The sequence below is a fragment of the Hemiscyllium ocellatum genome, chromosome 1 (genome assembly GCF_020745735.1).
Source record: "Hemiscyllium ocellatum isolate sHemOce1 chromosome 1, sHemOce1.pat.X.cur, whole genome shotgun sequence".
Classification (NCBI taxonomy): Eukaryota; Metazoa; Chordata; class Chondrichthyes; order Orectolobiformes; family Hemiscylliidae; genus Hemiscyllium; species Hemiscyllium ocellatum.
Genome location: NC_083401.1, coordinates 147,780,566 through 147,794,502, shown reverse-complemented (window position 1 = coordinate 147,794,502; position 13,937 = coordinate 147,780,566). Strand labels below are relative to the sequence as shown.

At 42.4% G+C, this 13,937-nt stretch overlaps 1 protein-coding gene across 1 annotated transcript in view; it reads right to left on the bottom strand.

Annotated features, from left to right (window-relative positions):
* LOC132818454 (von Willebrand factor A domain-containing protein 2-like) overlaps positions 1-13,937 on the bottom strand; it is a 46,412-nt gene that overhangs the window by 18,621 nt on the left and 13,854 nt on the right. Inside the window, exons 9-13 of the mRNA XM_060829554.1 lie at positions 12,555-12,610; positions 10,998-11,105; positions 6,229-6,246; positions 5,574-6,137; positions 1,541-2,092 (exon numbers count right to left, since the gene is read on the bottom strand). Of these exons, the coding sequence (XP_060685537.1) occupies positions 1,541-2,092; positions 5,574-6,137; positions 6,229-6,246; positions 10,998-11,105; positions 12,555-12,610 (1,298 nt within the window). The remainder of the gene's footprint in view (positions 1-1,540; positions 2,093-5,573; positions 6,138-6,228; positions 6,247-10,997; positions 11,106-12,554; positions 12,611-13,937) is intronic.

The following is a 13,937-nucleotide window of genomic DNA, read 5'->3' as shown; positions in this document are numbered from 1 at the left end:
TCCACTACATTGAAGACTGTATTGGCACCACCTCGTGCTCCCACGGGGAAGTTGAACAGTTCATCAACTTCATAAGCATCTTCCACCCTGACCTCCACTTCAACTGTACCAGCTCAGACAGCTCCCTCCCCTTCCTGGACCTCTCCATTTCTGGCAACCGACTCCACACAGACATCCACTACAAACCCACAGCTACCTGGACTACATCTCCTCCTATCCTGCCTCTTATAAAAATTCTATCCCTTACTTTCAATTCCTCTGCCTCCACTGCATCTTCTCCCAGAAGGATCACTATAGAAATCCCAGATGGCCTCCTTCTTCAAAGACAGCAATTTCCCCTCCCACATGGGTCGATGATGCCCTCTTGTGCATCTCCTCCACTTGCTGCACCTCTCCCCTTGAACCCCACCTCTCCAACCGCAACAAGGTCAGAACTGCCCTGGTCCTGACCTTCCAATCTCCAGATACACTACATCATCTTCCGCCTTTTCCACCAACAAACAGACTCCACTACCAGCGATATATTTCCCTCCCCATTTCTATCTGCATTTTGGAGAGGCCATTCTTTCTGCACCTCCCTTGTTAGGTCCATGCCCCCCACCAACCCACCCTCCCCTCCCAGCCATTGCATGAAGTTCAAAACCTGCGCCCACACCTCCCTCCTCACCTCCATCCAAGGCCCCAAAGCATCCTTCAATATCTGACAGAAATGTACTACCACACACATTATCTGCTGCATCCGTTGTATCTGATGTGGTCTCCTCTACATTGGGGAGACAAGATGCCAACTGGCAAATCATTTCAGAGAACATCTCTGGGACAACCTCCCACTCTGCCAAACACATGCAGGTCCTGGGCCTCCTCCATCACCAAACCCTAACTACTCAATGCCTGGAGGAAGAATGCCTATTCTTCCTTCTTTGGACTCTCCAACTACATGGGATCAATGTGGATTTTGCCAGTTTCCCCATTTCCCCGCCCCCCACCTTATCCAAGAACCAACCTCCCAACTGCCCTCTTGAATGGTCCTACCTGCCCATTTTCCTTTCTATCTGCTCCACCCTCCTCTCCCACCTATCACTTTCACCCCCACCTTCATCTACCTACTGCATTCCCAGCTACCTTGCCCCCAGCTCCACCCTCTCCCATTTATCTTTCAGCCATCTTAGCCCACAAGCCACATTCTTGAAGAAGGGCTTATGCCTGAAATATCATCTCTCCTGCTCCTCATATGCTGGCTGACAGGCTGTCCTTTGTTGGCACCACACTCTTTGACTCTGATCTCCAGCATCTGCAGTCTTCACTTTCTCATAGTTCCATTATATGCCCTGCGTTGAGAGTATGGTGCTGGAAAGGCACAGCTGGTCAGGCAGCATCCGAGGAGCAGGAGAACCCACGTTTCAAGCATATGCCCTTCGTCAGGAAGCACCTGCAGTTCTCACTTTCTCCTATTATCAGCCCTGCACACATTCACCACGCTAAAATAAAATCTCGTATAACAGTTCTCTGCCAGCTTAAAAGCAGGGTAAGTGCAGCTTACCTTCACATATTTTCCGTACCAATTTGACTTCATAATGTTTAAGATTTTTGTAGGAACGAACAGGAATCACAAGCCTGTGGCTTCCTGCAACTCTGAGGAGTGCTGTTGCCTGAGAGTCCACCATTCCCAGTGCAATTATGGTAATCCCATTTCGTCTGAGTTTTTCAGCATTGGGAACAATATCATCTGAACTCTGTCCATTAGTAATTACCACAACCACCTTGTGGATTCCTGGCCTTGCTCCCTTCTTGATACTTAAGGTATCCTCCAGTATGTATTTAAGAGCTTTCCCAGTGTGAGCACTCCCATCCAGAAATGGGCCTGAGCTGATTGCCCTTTTAATTTTTCCTTCACTGTCAAATGAATCCAAGTTAAAGAGAGTTCGGGGCTTGTTGCTGTAGATCACCATAGCAACCTGTGTAAGGTCTCTGTCGATGTCAAAATGTGAAACAATGCTCCTCACAAACCCTTTTATTTGACGAAAATTCTGTCTTCCAACTTGACCAGAAGCATCCACAGTAAATACTAGATCTAAAGACTTGGAAAAACAACCTGTAAAACAATGAAGTCACACACTGACATATTCGTGTTTATATTCCACTATAATCATAATCTATTATCTGTCAATTTACCTCTAAGTCTGTAAACATAACTACATTTATATCAATGCCATTATTAGCACCTTGTATATGAATCTTTACTTTCCAGCTTCTGCTATAAGCCCCAAGGTGATAGAAAATTCAAACGAAGTATGTCAAATGAAAACAAAGATTACTGGTGAAAATTGGCATGTCTGGCTGATTCTTCATCAGACCTGCTGAGTTTCGCTAACAATTTCTGTTTTTGTTTCAAATCTCCAGCAGCTACAGTTCTTTGCCTTATGAAACAAAGGATGTCTGGATTTTTCATATTTTCACAGAGTTTTTGCACAAGCTCTTGTTTTCTTCCACAGAAGCAAATTTGGAAGGGCGAATGTTATCAGTATTGTAGAATCTTAGGGGATTCTTAACAGTGCAAGGGCAGGAAGAGGAGCCGCCACAGACCATTCTCTGGCTATAATTAAAGCATGAAGAATAGAACCATGTGAAAGTACTGCTGGATGACAGCAGAATGATTTTGGAGGAGGAGGTTATGGTGAACCGTAATTAAAACTGCAGTCTGGTTGAGAAAGAGTGGGGATGGATAGTCATTTAGACACTGTTTCGTTACTTTGACAAGAGGCAATTTGGCACAATGGCAAGAATTGACACCTCACTGGAGAGATTCAAACTTGGAATACATGGATTCAGGAAATGAAAAAGCTTCAAGAACTTTAGAAAGGGAAAGACAGAAATGGTACTTTGAAATGGTGAAGAGATGAAAGGACTTCTTGAGGGGATGGTTAATGCTGGCAAATCTGAAGAAAAAACTAATTGGCAAGAGTAAAGCTCTAATCGATTGATTAACATGAGACCCAGGAAGAGATGCTGGATATCAGACAATAGACAATAGGTGCAGGAGTAGGTCATTCTGCCCTTCGAGCCTGCACCACCATTCAATATGATCATGGCTGATCATCCTTAATCAGTATCCTCTTCCTGCCTTACCTCCATAACCCTTGATTCCACTATCCTTGAGAGCTCTATCCAACTCTTTCTTAAATGACTCCAGAGACTGGGCCTCCACTGCCCTCTGGGGCAGAGCATTCTATACAGCCACCACTCTCTGGGTGAAGACGTTTCTCCTCATCTCTGTCCTAAATGGTCTACCCTATATTTTTAAGCTGTGTCCTCTGGTTTGGCACTCACCCATCAGCGGAAACATGTTTCCTGCCTCCAGAGTGTCCAATCCTTTAATATTCAGTAAATTAGTGACAAAGAGGTTTGAGAGACCTGGAAGTAAATCTCATAGATAAGATGAGCCTGACAGGGTGACTAGAGAGACATTAGAGAAAAATGGAAGGTTACAGCAAAGTAAGGGGAAACCTTAGTAAAAGTGAGGTAGAAAAAGGGATTGAAGTGACAGAAACAGCCAAGCAGATGTTCTCAAACTTATTGACAGAGGTTTCTGAGCACTTACAAATGTTATTAGAGATGAGAGTAATGGAGATAGGTGAGAAGGTATTGTATAAGATTTCAAAGAAGTTAATGTTTATATTACATTGAGTTTCTGGTGAAGTGACACAGTTAGTGGCTGGAAGCAATGATTTCTACAGCAGCTTACAGATCCTGAGACTCCTAGTAGTCTGACTTATAATATAGTTGGAGTTATTGCTATCATGTAATTAACCATTTTGTTAACTAAGAACAGTGCCTTTTCCTGTAGACTCTGTGATAGTGCACTCTCTATCACTATCAATATTTTCTCGAAGATCTGTCTAATGATAAAATGAGGATTGGTGGAAGGGAGGTATCTCTAACAACCCTCACTCTGAACCACACACTGACAGAAGTGGCAGATAGCATGAGGTGACAACCAGGGAAATACCCTCTGGTGAGCAGCAATGCAGACTTGAATTTCGTGCAAAGACGCCTGAGGAATAGAAGATCCAAATGTATAGAAATATTGAAGACAATTGAGCTTACTACTATCATTTTAAGAATGCACAGTTAGTCATCCTGCAGCTGAAATGTGATTATTGACAGGGAGAGACTGCAACAGCTGAGGAAGCAGAAACAGGGCAAGTTCAGCAAAGCCAAAGTTACTCCAAGATAATCCTGGAATAGTCAGCAGTTTTCACAGTCAAGCAGGATCTGGAGAGTGGAAGATGTGAGGAGGGTGTCAATCTGGAACTCAGAAATGGATGGGGGGATGGGTTTCAGCAACTGATGAATTCCAGCAGTGCTGCACAATTGACCAGTGAATCACTGAAAACCCCCAAGTGCATAGGAAAGAAGCAATAGATACACAAATATAGACAAATGGAGATCCAGTAGGGAGGGTGGGTTGGAGTCAAGGTAGTGGGAGAAGGTTGACAAAGGCAAATTAGGCATCCTGAGCCTCCTTTCTGGATTACAAAGCAGAGGCAAATGTAACTAAGCTCACAACTAAACTAATCTTTAATCTTCACATTAAAGAGGGTGCCTTAGAGGAAGAGGTCCACAATGCCGGTGACTGCCTATCCAATTGGAGATCCACATGCTGCTGCCACATTCTCACCAACCACATCCTGGCATCTACGTGCACCAGCAAAAAGGTGCTCCCTTATAAAAATCAATGATAGATTCAGACAGGCGTATTCAGGTGAGTCACAAATGAGAATGCAAAGAGAATACTGCCATTCCTTCATGAAAAGCAAAGAAATGGTTACCCTCCTCTGAAGAGGAAAGGGACCCAGATCTTCGAGCTCCAATCTTCTTGCAAAGGTGTGACCATCCTGGAATATCCAGGAGCAGCTTGGACAGCCACAGACAGCCAAAGCCAGTGGCTGTTGACTAACTGAGATTTATCCCTAATGGTATAGATATTTAAAATACATCACTTGTCACTGGCTCCAAAATACACTGTGAGCTTAGTGCCGCAGATCGCTAATAGCCAGCATCCAGTATAATGACAGGGATTACCGCCTGTGGTTACTTGAACCTTGAGGTCCAAGATAAAACTTCTAACTTCTTACCTCTTACTGAAAGTTCAACTTTGTAGCCAGACATGCCACAGCAGAAAATTTCCTCTATGCTATTTTCTTCACCAAGAATGAAAGGGAATGTCTCTAGACTTCTACTTCATACATTTTTTACTTCACATTTTGACTCTACCAGACATTACTGAAAATATGAAGATATTAAGAGAATATAACGCTCAGAATTCATACCTATTGAATAGCTAGATACAGCATTAGATCTGGGGACAAGTTATTTTACATAGTGAAATCATTCTCTTACTGCTGCCTCAAACTGGGTACGGGCATTGCCATTGTCTCAAAGTAAAATAACCAAAGTCTCATTTCGGCTGCAGCAAGTCACCTTTTCATGTACCCACCCAAATCTCATTAAAATCTACGCTAAAAAAGTACATAATTAAACTCCGACCACCAACACATAATAAGGCAACTTACCAGGCATGTTAAATCCACATATCTTTGTCCTGAGCTCCAAAACCTTACTGTAAAGTTCCTGGGGTTCATTATATGCAAATGCCAGCTGACTGTCTCCAGCTATATGGTTCAGTTGATTTTTTATGTATTTTTTTCCAATGGAGAGAATAAATATCTCCTTTTCTTTGGTGTGTTGTGCAGCGAGTAGCACTGAATCATGAGATTTAGAATTGGAAAATACTACGAGAACATGAGGAACATTCGTTCGAGAGTCTTCACTGAAACCATTTTCTGCTACATATTGCAGGGCCTTTCCAGTGAAAGTCTTACCGCCATTAAAGGATATGCTATCAATTGCCTTTAACAAATTATTGAAGTCACTGTACTGTCCCAATCCAATCTCAATACAAACGTTGTCACTATACTGAGCAAATCCCACTAGAAGTCTTGCTGAAGAACTCAAAATGGACCGAAGAAATCTTTTAATAAAAGCTTTAGCTTGAAGGAATCCCTCGAGGCCCATGTTCCATGATCCATCCACCAAAAACATCAAGTTAACAGAACAGTCCATAATGCCAGCAGGTCCTGCATGGGGAAGGTAAATACATTGCTTCATGAGGATATGGCTTTGCAATTGCACATTCCACTGAATGAATTGTTTTAGTCAGATACTTACTCAGGTATCTGTTTCCAGCTGAATAATAAAACAATAAAAGATAATTAGTGAAGAAAAATGTTCATGAAAATTGACACAATTCCTAATTGTTAGATTCTAGCAATCATAATCCTCTTATTAAATATAATGTATAAGGGATATTAGTTGTACAGTTCTCAAAAGATATTGAATCATAGAATTTTACAGTACAGAAGGAGGCCATTTGACCCATCACATCTATACTGACTCCCAGAAGAGCTACCGAGCTGCAGCCCTATGTTCTCAGTCCTCTAAAGTTAACACTTTCAAATATGTATCCAGCTCTTCTTTGAAACCTTATTGGAATCTGCCTCCATCACGCTCCCAGACAATGATTCCAAATCTTAATAATTCTCTGAAAAAATAACTTTTTCCTCATCTCACTCCTGGTCATAGCAAACAGAATAACATAGGAAACAGAATATCCTTCTTTACCCTGTCAAAATTGTTACATAATTTTTTACACTTCAATAATTGTGGGCGGCATGGTGGCATGTGGGTGGCACAGTGGCATAGTGGTTAGCACTGCTGTCTCACAGCATCAGAGACCCGGGTTCAATTCCCGCCTCAGGCGACTGACTGTGTGGAGTTTGCACATTCTCCTCGCGTCTGCATGAGTTTCCTCCGGCTGCTCCAGTTTCCTCCCACAGTCCAAAAATGTGCAGGTCACATTTAACCTGTAGTGTTAGGTGAAGGGGTAATGTAGGGGTATGGATGAGTTGCGCTTCGGCGGGTCAGTGTGGACTTGTTGGGCCGAAGGCCCTGTTTCCACACTGTAAGTAATCTAATCTAAATCTAATCATGTCACCTCTTAATATTCTCTGCTCCAAGGAAAATAAATCCAATTTCTCTAATGTTTCTTTGCATCTAAAATCCCTCATTCCTGCTGTCATTCTAGTAAATCTCCTCTGCACTCTCTCCATGGCTTTAAATCCTTCCTTAAATAAGATGCTCAGATTGTTACATTACTCCAAATGTGGTCTGACCAATGGTTCGTAGTGATGTAGTGTCCCTTCCTTGCTTTTATACTATCATCCTCTATTTATAAACCCAAGAATCCTACAGGCTTTATTAACAACTATTTCAGCTTGCCTGGTTACCTTCAGAGAATCATTGGCGTGAACCCTACGATCTCTCTGTTCCTCTACTCCTCTCAAAGTTGTATCATTGAGCTTGTATTGTCTCTTCATGTTTCTTCTACCAAAATACATTGCCTCACAATTCTCAACAATGAACTTAAAGCATTTCTAATGTACCTGTTTTGTTCATTTAACAAGGTAAAAACAAAGGACTGCAGATTGCAATCTGAGCCTTCACCCCCCACCACCCCACCCCCCACCGGCTCCACCACATGCTAGTTTTCCTGGCTACAGATAGCGATGTTCTGATATCTTTGAAACACTGAGGCTACTTTGTATGCTCAGATGTGTGTACCATATACATATGATATGACAGATACCTGATGTATGATGCCTGTTTTTCCTGACTGATGCATTTTAAACCTCTGGTGACACTGAGAGGTATGATTTCTAATGTGAAAGATTATATTCTGCGCTGTATTATTTGATGTTGCAGCTCACAATTTCTGAAATTAAAGTAACAAATGGGGGGAGGGGGGAGTTTTTTATATAAGGGATCTGCTTGCAGTGGGCTGAGGAAGCTGCCAGAAGGTTGGACACCTACTTGCTGTAGCAGTAGGTTTTGTAGAAATTTACTCAACCTCACCATTCGCAAACTATTTCCAAATTTCCAGCTTTCCAGATTAGTCAAAATGTGCGTGGTGAGAGCACAGGGTCAGAATGGTTGAAATTGGGACAACACAGTGGCTCAGTGGTTAGCACTGCTGCCTCACAGCACCAGGGACCCGGGTTTGATTCCCACCTCGAGCGACTGTCTGTGTGGAGTTTGCACATTTTCCCCGTGTCTGGTGGGTTTCCTCTGGGTGCTCCAGTTTCCTCCCACAGTCCAAAGATGTGCTGGTCAGCTGAATTGGCCAAGCTAAATTGCCCATAGTGTTAGATGCATTAGTCAGGGCTAAGTATAGGGTAGGGGAATGGGTCTGGGTGGGTTCCTCTTCAGTGGGTTGGTGTTGGCCGAAGGGCGGCTTTCCACACTGTAGGGAATCTAATCAAAAAAAAAATCTCCATTGTTTCCTGAGGAGCAAGCAGAATGGTCAGAGCCCTGGGAAGTTTGCACCTAGTGCCAGCCCCCAACCTTTATTCCAATCCCACTCCAGGTATCTCCCTCTTACCCGAAGATCTTGCTGCAGGATCCAAGGGACTGAAGTGAAAGAATATTTCTGAAGGATTGGAGGAATTGTGACAATAAATGTCTATTCTATTCTATTACACAGTCTCAGCAGTACATTTCTGCTCTTGTATTCCAGCCCTCTCAAAATGAATGCTAACATTGCATTTGCCTTCCTAACTGTCAACTGAACCTGCATATTAACCTAAAGTGAATCCTAAACTAGGATTCCTAACACCTTGTGTGAATTCTCAAGCCTTTACTGACTTAGAAATAGTCTACATGTCCATTCTTCCTATCAAAGTGCATAACCTCATGCTTTCCCACATCGTATTTCATCTGGCACTTTTGCCCACTCTCCTAGCCTGTCCAAGTCCTTCTGCAGCCTCCCCATTTCCTCAACGTTATCTGTTTCTCCACCTATCTTTGTATCATCTGCAAACTTAGCAACAATGCCCGTAGTTCGTTCATCCATGGCATGCAAGTATGTCAAGGACTTCCAAGATGTAACCGCAATGTTAAAAACTGCAAACCTTCAGCCAGATAGTACATGTGGCAAACTTGACATACCACATTGATGATGTTAGAAAAGTTTGAAGTCCTCATCTCTACCCAAATGACATACCCCAAAAAGAATGGACAACATGCACCAAAATTAGTACCAGTGCCCAAGAGAGATTTCCGCCTCCATCCGCTTTGTACTCTGCAGCAGTATGTGGTGGAAGAGACGGCAGCTGGCACTGTTAATGCAGTTCCTCATTTGAGGTGCAAAATGGAGCACTATATAAGCTGCTCTCCCACAGCACCAAAGGCTAGTGAAGGCAAAGTGTAGATCAAAGGAGGAAGAATTGCTTTCAGAAGTCGCCTGTGAGGCAACAAAGCCACAACCTCAAATTAAGTGCAGTGAGCCCAAGTCTAGCCCAGTAACTATGAAATGTTGTTAATTTAAGCCTGAGAAACCATTGAACAATGGCTGCCCATTGTGTTCTCCCTTGGCAAGTTCGGTACAGTTTTGGGAACCTGTTCTCTGACTGTTAAAGCCACAATCTTATTCTAAAGGAATTGCCTGTTTAAATCTGTAAATTATTTACCCAATAGCTCCACATTGATTTCTCATCCAACTTTCAGCTCACTGGGGTTAATTCTGATCATGGTGGGTGGCATCCTTTCAGCTTTCTGACACAAGAGCAGAGTTTGCATCACCCCTGCCCCAAACCTGAACCTTGGCAACTTACACTCAAATTCTGCCCAAAATGCTTGAAGATGCAGAATCATTTCCAGACTGAGAAGTAAGAACTTTTAAGAGGAGAGATTAAAAAAGGATCAAAACATACTTCTCATTATTCTTGAGGTCAGATCCATCTACCAATTCTTTCATTTCATCCTTCAATCCAATTTCTCCCCGGAAACATGTCCAATTGTCCCATTTTTCTGGTGTTATCTGCTACCTTATTTCATTATGCTTTTGTATTTGAATCGTAAACAAGTAACATAATTGAAAATAAAATCTTTTGTTTCAAAATCTTCAAAGCATTTTTATAAATGAGAAAGCTACCTACATTTATGGAAAGCAAGTTACAGTTTATATAATTATTTAAATGAATTTACTACTTTTGTGGGAGACTAGAATTTGAGTTTCTTTTTCTCCTTGGAGGATTTTTGTTGATGGTTTGTAAAATTCTCATCCTCAGAAAATAATGAGTTTAGTATTGTGAACTTATTTAAGGCAGTTGTGTAGATTTTGATAGGTAAGAGAATTAAGGGCCACAGGGGAACAGATTGGTAATTAGCCTTGAGACCATAACCATATTCTCTTTTGAGTGGTAGAGCAGGCTAGATTGGGTGGCACAGTGGCTCAGTGGTTAGCATTGCTGCCTCAAAACACCAGGGACCTGGGCTTGATTCCAGCCTTAGGTGACTGTGTCTGTGTGGAGTTTGCATTTTAGACTTAGACTTAGACTTAGACTTAGACTTAGACTTACAGTGTGGAAACAGGCCCTTCGGCCCAACAAGTCCACACCGACCCGCCGAAGCGCAACCCACCCATACCCCTACATTTACCCCTTACCTAACACTACGGGCAATTTAGCTTGGCCAATTCACCTGACCCGCACATCTTTGGACTGTGGGAGGAAACCGGAGCACCCGGAGGAAACCCACGCAGACACGGGGAGAACGTGCAAACTCCACACAGTCAGTCACCTGAGTCGGGAATTGAACCCGGGTCTACAGGCGCTGTGAGGCAGCAGTGCTAACCACTGTGCCACCGTGCCGCCCGTGTCTGCATGGGTTTCCTCTAGGTGCTCCGGTTTCCTCCCACAATCCAAAGGTGTGCAGGTTAGGTGAATTGGCCCTGGGATGTGTAGGTTAGGTGCATTATTCAGGGGTAAAGATAGAGTCATGGGGAATAGGTTTGGGTGGGACCTGTTGGGCCGAAGGGCCTGTTTCCACACTGTAGGGATTCTATGATTCTCGGATTCTATGATCTTATAAGAGATACTTACTACAATGTTTATCCCCTCCATATCCCAGGGGACACAAGCAGCTGTACTCATCCACGGTCTCTGAAACACAGGTTCCTCCATTACGACATGGACCTGAATCACAGGGATCTGTAACAATACACTGATAAGGTAAATCACATTTCATATTTGTGATTCTATATGAAGAGATTAGAAGGATGGTTTAGCAAATATTTTGGTAATTTCAGACATGCATTAAATGGCTGGCTTGTTTAAAATAAAGGAATTTATCAAAATTACTGGTATTTTCATTTTCTACCATCTGCATAAAGTTGTCTCTTGCATAAAATATTTCCTGGTCACCAAAGAGACCTTTTTTTTGGGACACCCAATAGCTCACATTTTCTCCAGCCAAGAGAGAGTATTCTGTTTCCAGTGTCCACAGCTCTGAAAGTGACTGTACTTGGGCAGTCTGAGGTTTCCCCATCCACTGTTACTGTTTTCCCTTCTGCCCGCTATTAAACATCTCCTGAAGATACTGCAGTGGAGATAACTAGGAGCAGAAGATTAAACTGGCCCAATGTTGACATTCATCTGTTCTAATGAATACTGTACCAAGTATTTCCTTCCCTCCAATATCCTTGTTAATCTCATTATAATCAAGTGAGAAATTCTTCATTCTCTTTCAAGTTGAGTTGCTGGAATGAATGGCTGGATTTTATGCTCACCCAGCAGTGGGTTTTAAGGCAGGAAGCTCAGTAAATCCAGTGGGTGGTCTGCTCGCCAACTGCCATTCATCTGTCTCACTTAGTCTTATTAGAGGTAGCACTGAGTAGTCCATCAACCAGTCAGCCAAGTCAGGTCCTCACACAGGCTCTCTTAAATTCCTCAACTTGGATCCTCAGGGATTTAATCAGAGGCACATGCCAGACTGTCAGCCTGGCAGATTTCTCCACACTAGAGGTAGACAGTTAGTAGGCCCTATCTCCCAAGACCAAATGGGGATGTCAGAAACCCTCTCCAGGTTGATCTCTAGCCATTGCCTCTCAAAGCCCAGCTTACTGTACTCCGCATGCCCCTGCCAGCTTTGCACCTAGCCTCATTCCCAAAAGCTGAACAAATCACACATGCCCTTGTCCCTAAGCACTAGAGGGCTGCTTGGGTGACCTCTGCCTGGCCAGCAGGTCTCTGAGGTTCTTGAAGAGCAGAATTCTCACCTTCAGCCTGTGAATCACCATGTCCATATTCGCCAGGCTCCCTTAACTTTATAGCCAGGGGGTTAGGGTAAGCAGGGCTATGCATAGGATCTGTACTTAGGATAATACAATCCTGGGGATCAAGCTCATGCTAGTCAATTCCCTGAGAAATAAAGAAAAAGGTACTCTGGGCATATTTGTGCAACATTTAATCAGTAGTTGCAACATCATCATGCCATAAAGAGCATTCTCCCATAAACAAAAGATAAAAGTAATGAAAACATATAAAACAGTAATAAACATGATGCTCATATTAGTTAAGGTCATAGTTCCACACAGGCTCAAACGTTTCTTGATTTAATTTTGAAAAATTCCTGCAGAAATTCCAGACACTTCAATTTACCTGGACACAGGGTGCGGATGCAGCGAGTTTGAATCTGACTGTATGTCCTTTTCCAGCTAAATGGATTGAAAATATCCATATTAAAATCAAGCATCCACATTTCTCTGGGGTCATTTAAAAAAACTGCTACAGCGTAATAGTCTTTACAAGGTAATTTACATATTCATCTCTTTATTGTGATAGCACTCCCATTTCAAATGAGTAATTATTCAATAAATCAATCATCTGAAATTTAACTAATGATTGATAAAACTGAATTCCCAACAACAGTAATTTAGATCGTATACCTGACAGAACTGACATTAAGGACCAGATTTTTATTGCATCAAACAAACGCTCCAACATAGTGAAAATAATCAAAGCTCTCAGAACTCCTAAGTTTCAACCATGAGCACACAGCAATTCCCACTTTCAAAGGATTTAGTTTGGACTTGAGGATCTATAGTTAATGGAGGCAGCTGACTGCTTAAAGCATCAGCTGCTTCCTGTTTCTGCTTAAGTTTGATAACTGTCAGAACCCTAAACAGTGCAAGTCTAAACCTCATGGATTCACTTGGACAGTCAGTGTACCTTTACAAAGGGGCAAGGTATCTCTTTGGATCTGGATCTGGGATGCCTTTGAGGAGAAGTAATCTGTCCTTTAATGGAGATAAAGTATCATTTAGGAGAAGTTGGGGTGTCCTTTAGGATTGCTACATGCCTGTACAGAAGAAATGCATAAACTCATTGACACTGTCAAAGGGATACGCTTAAACGGTCAATGCTTTTAAAACTCTTGCCATTTTATATTTGGAAAAAAGGTCTGGAGTGTTCAGAAAAAAATGGTTTTCTCTTCCAATGTATTGATACTAGCCCGATGATCTATATTACTGGATTGGTTTCACAAAGAGCAGGTATCACAGTTTAGTGTCTCCCCTTCAACATTCGATTGACAGCTACAAGCAGCTTTGGATTCCTTGATGTGGACTGTAATTTTCAATATTTGTTCCACTTGAACAAAATATTTGTTTTCATAAAGGCTTTATTGAAATGAAGGAATTTAAACGCAGTAGAAATGTTTCTATGAGTAACTGTTTCTTTGCAATAAAGTAAACTCTGCAATACACCTACTTCATTAGAACATTAATTTTTCTTTTCTGTGCACAAGTCCTGAGATCTGCTTCTAGTGAATACTGAGTGAGTTGGTGGGGTTGGTAAAAGGACAAAGGTAGTAGGTAGGGTCAAGACTTGGCATGGGTTAGCACCAAGTTGACATAGAAACTATAAAGAACTGGTGGTCAGCAGTGGGGCATAGATTGATAAGGAGGGTATGGGGGACAAGGGGATAAGTACTAGGAATTAGATGACATGGGTAATAAGAGCTGTGAGGTATCAGAACAGGAA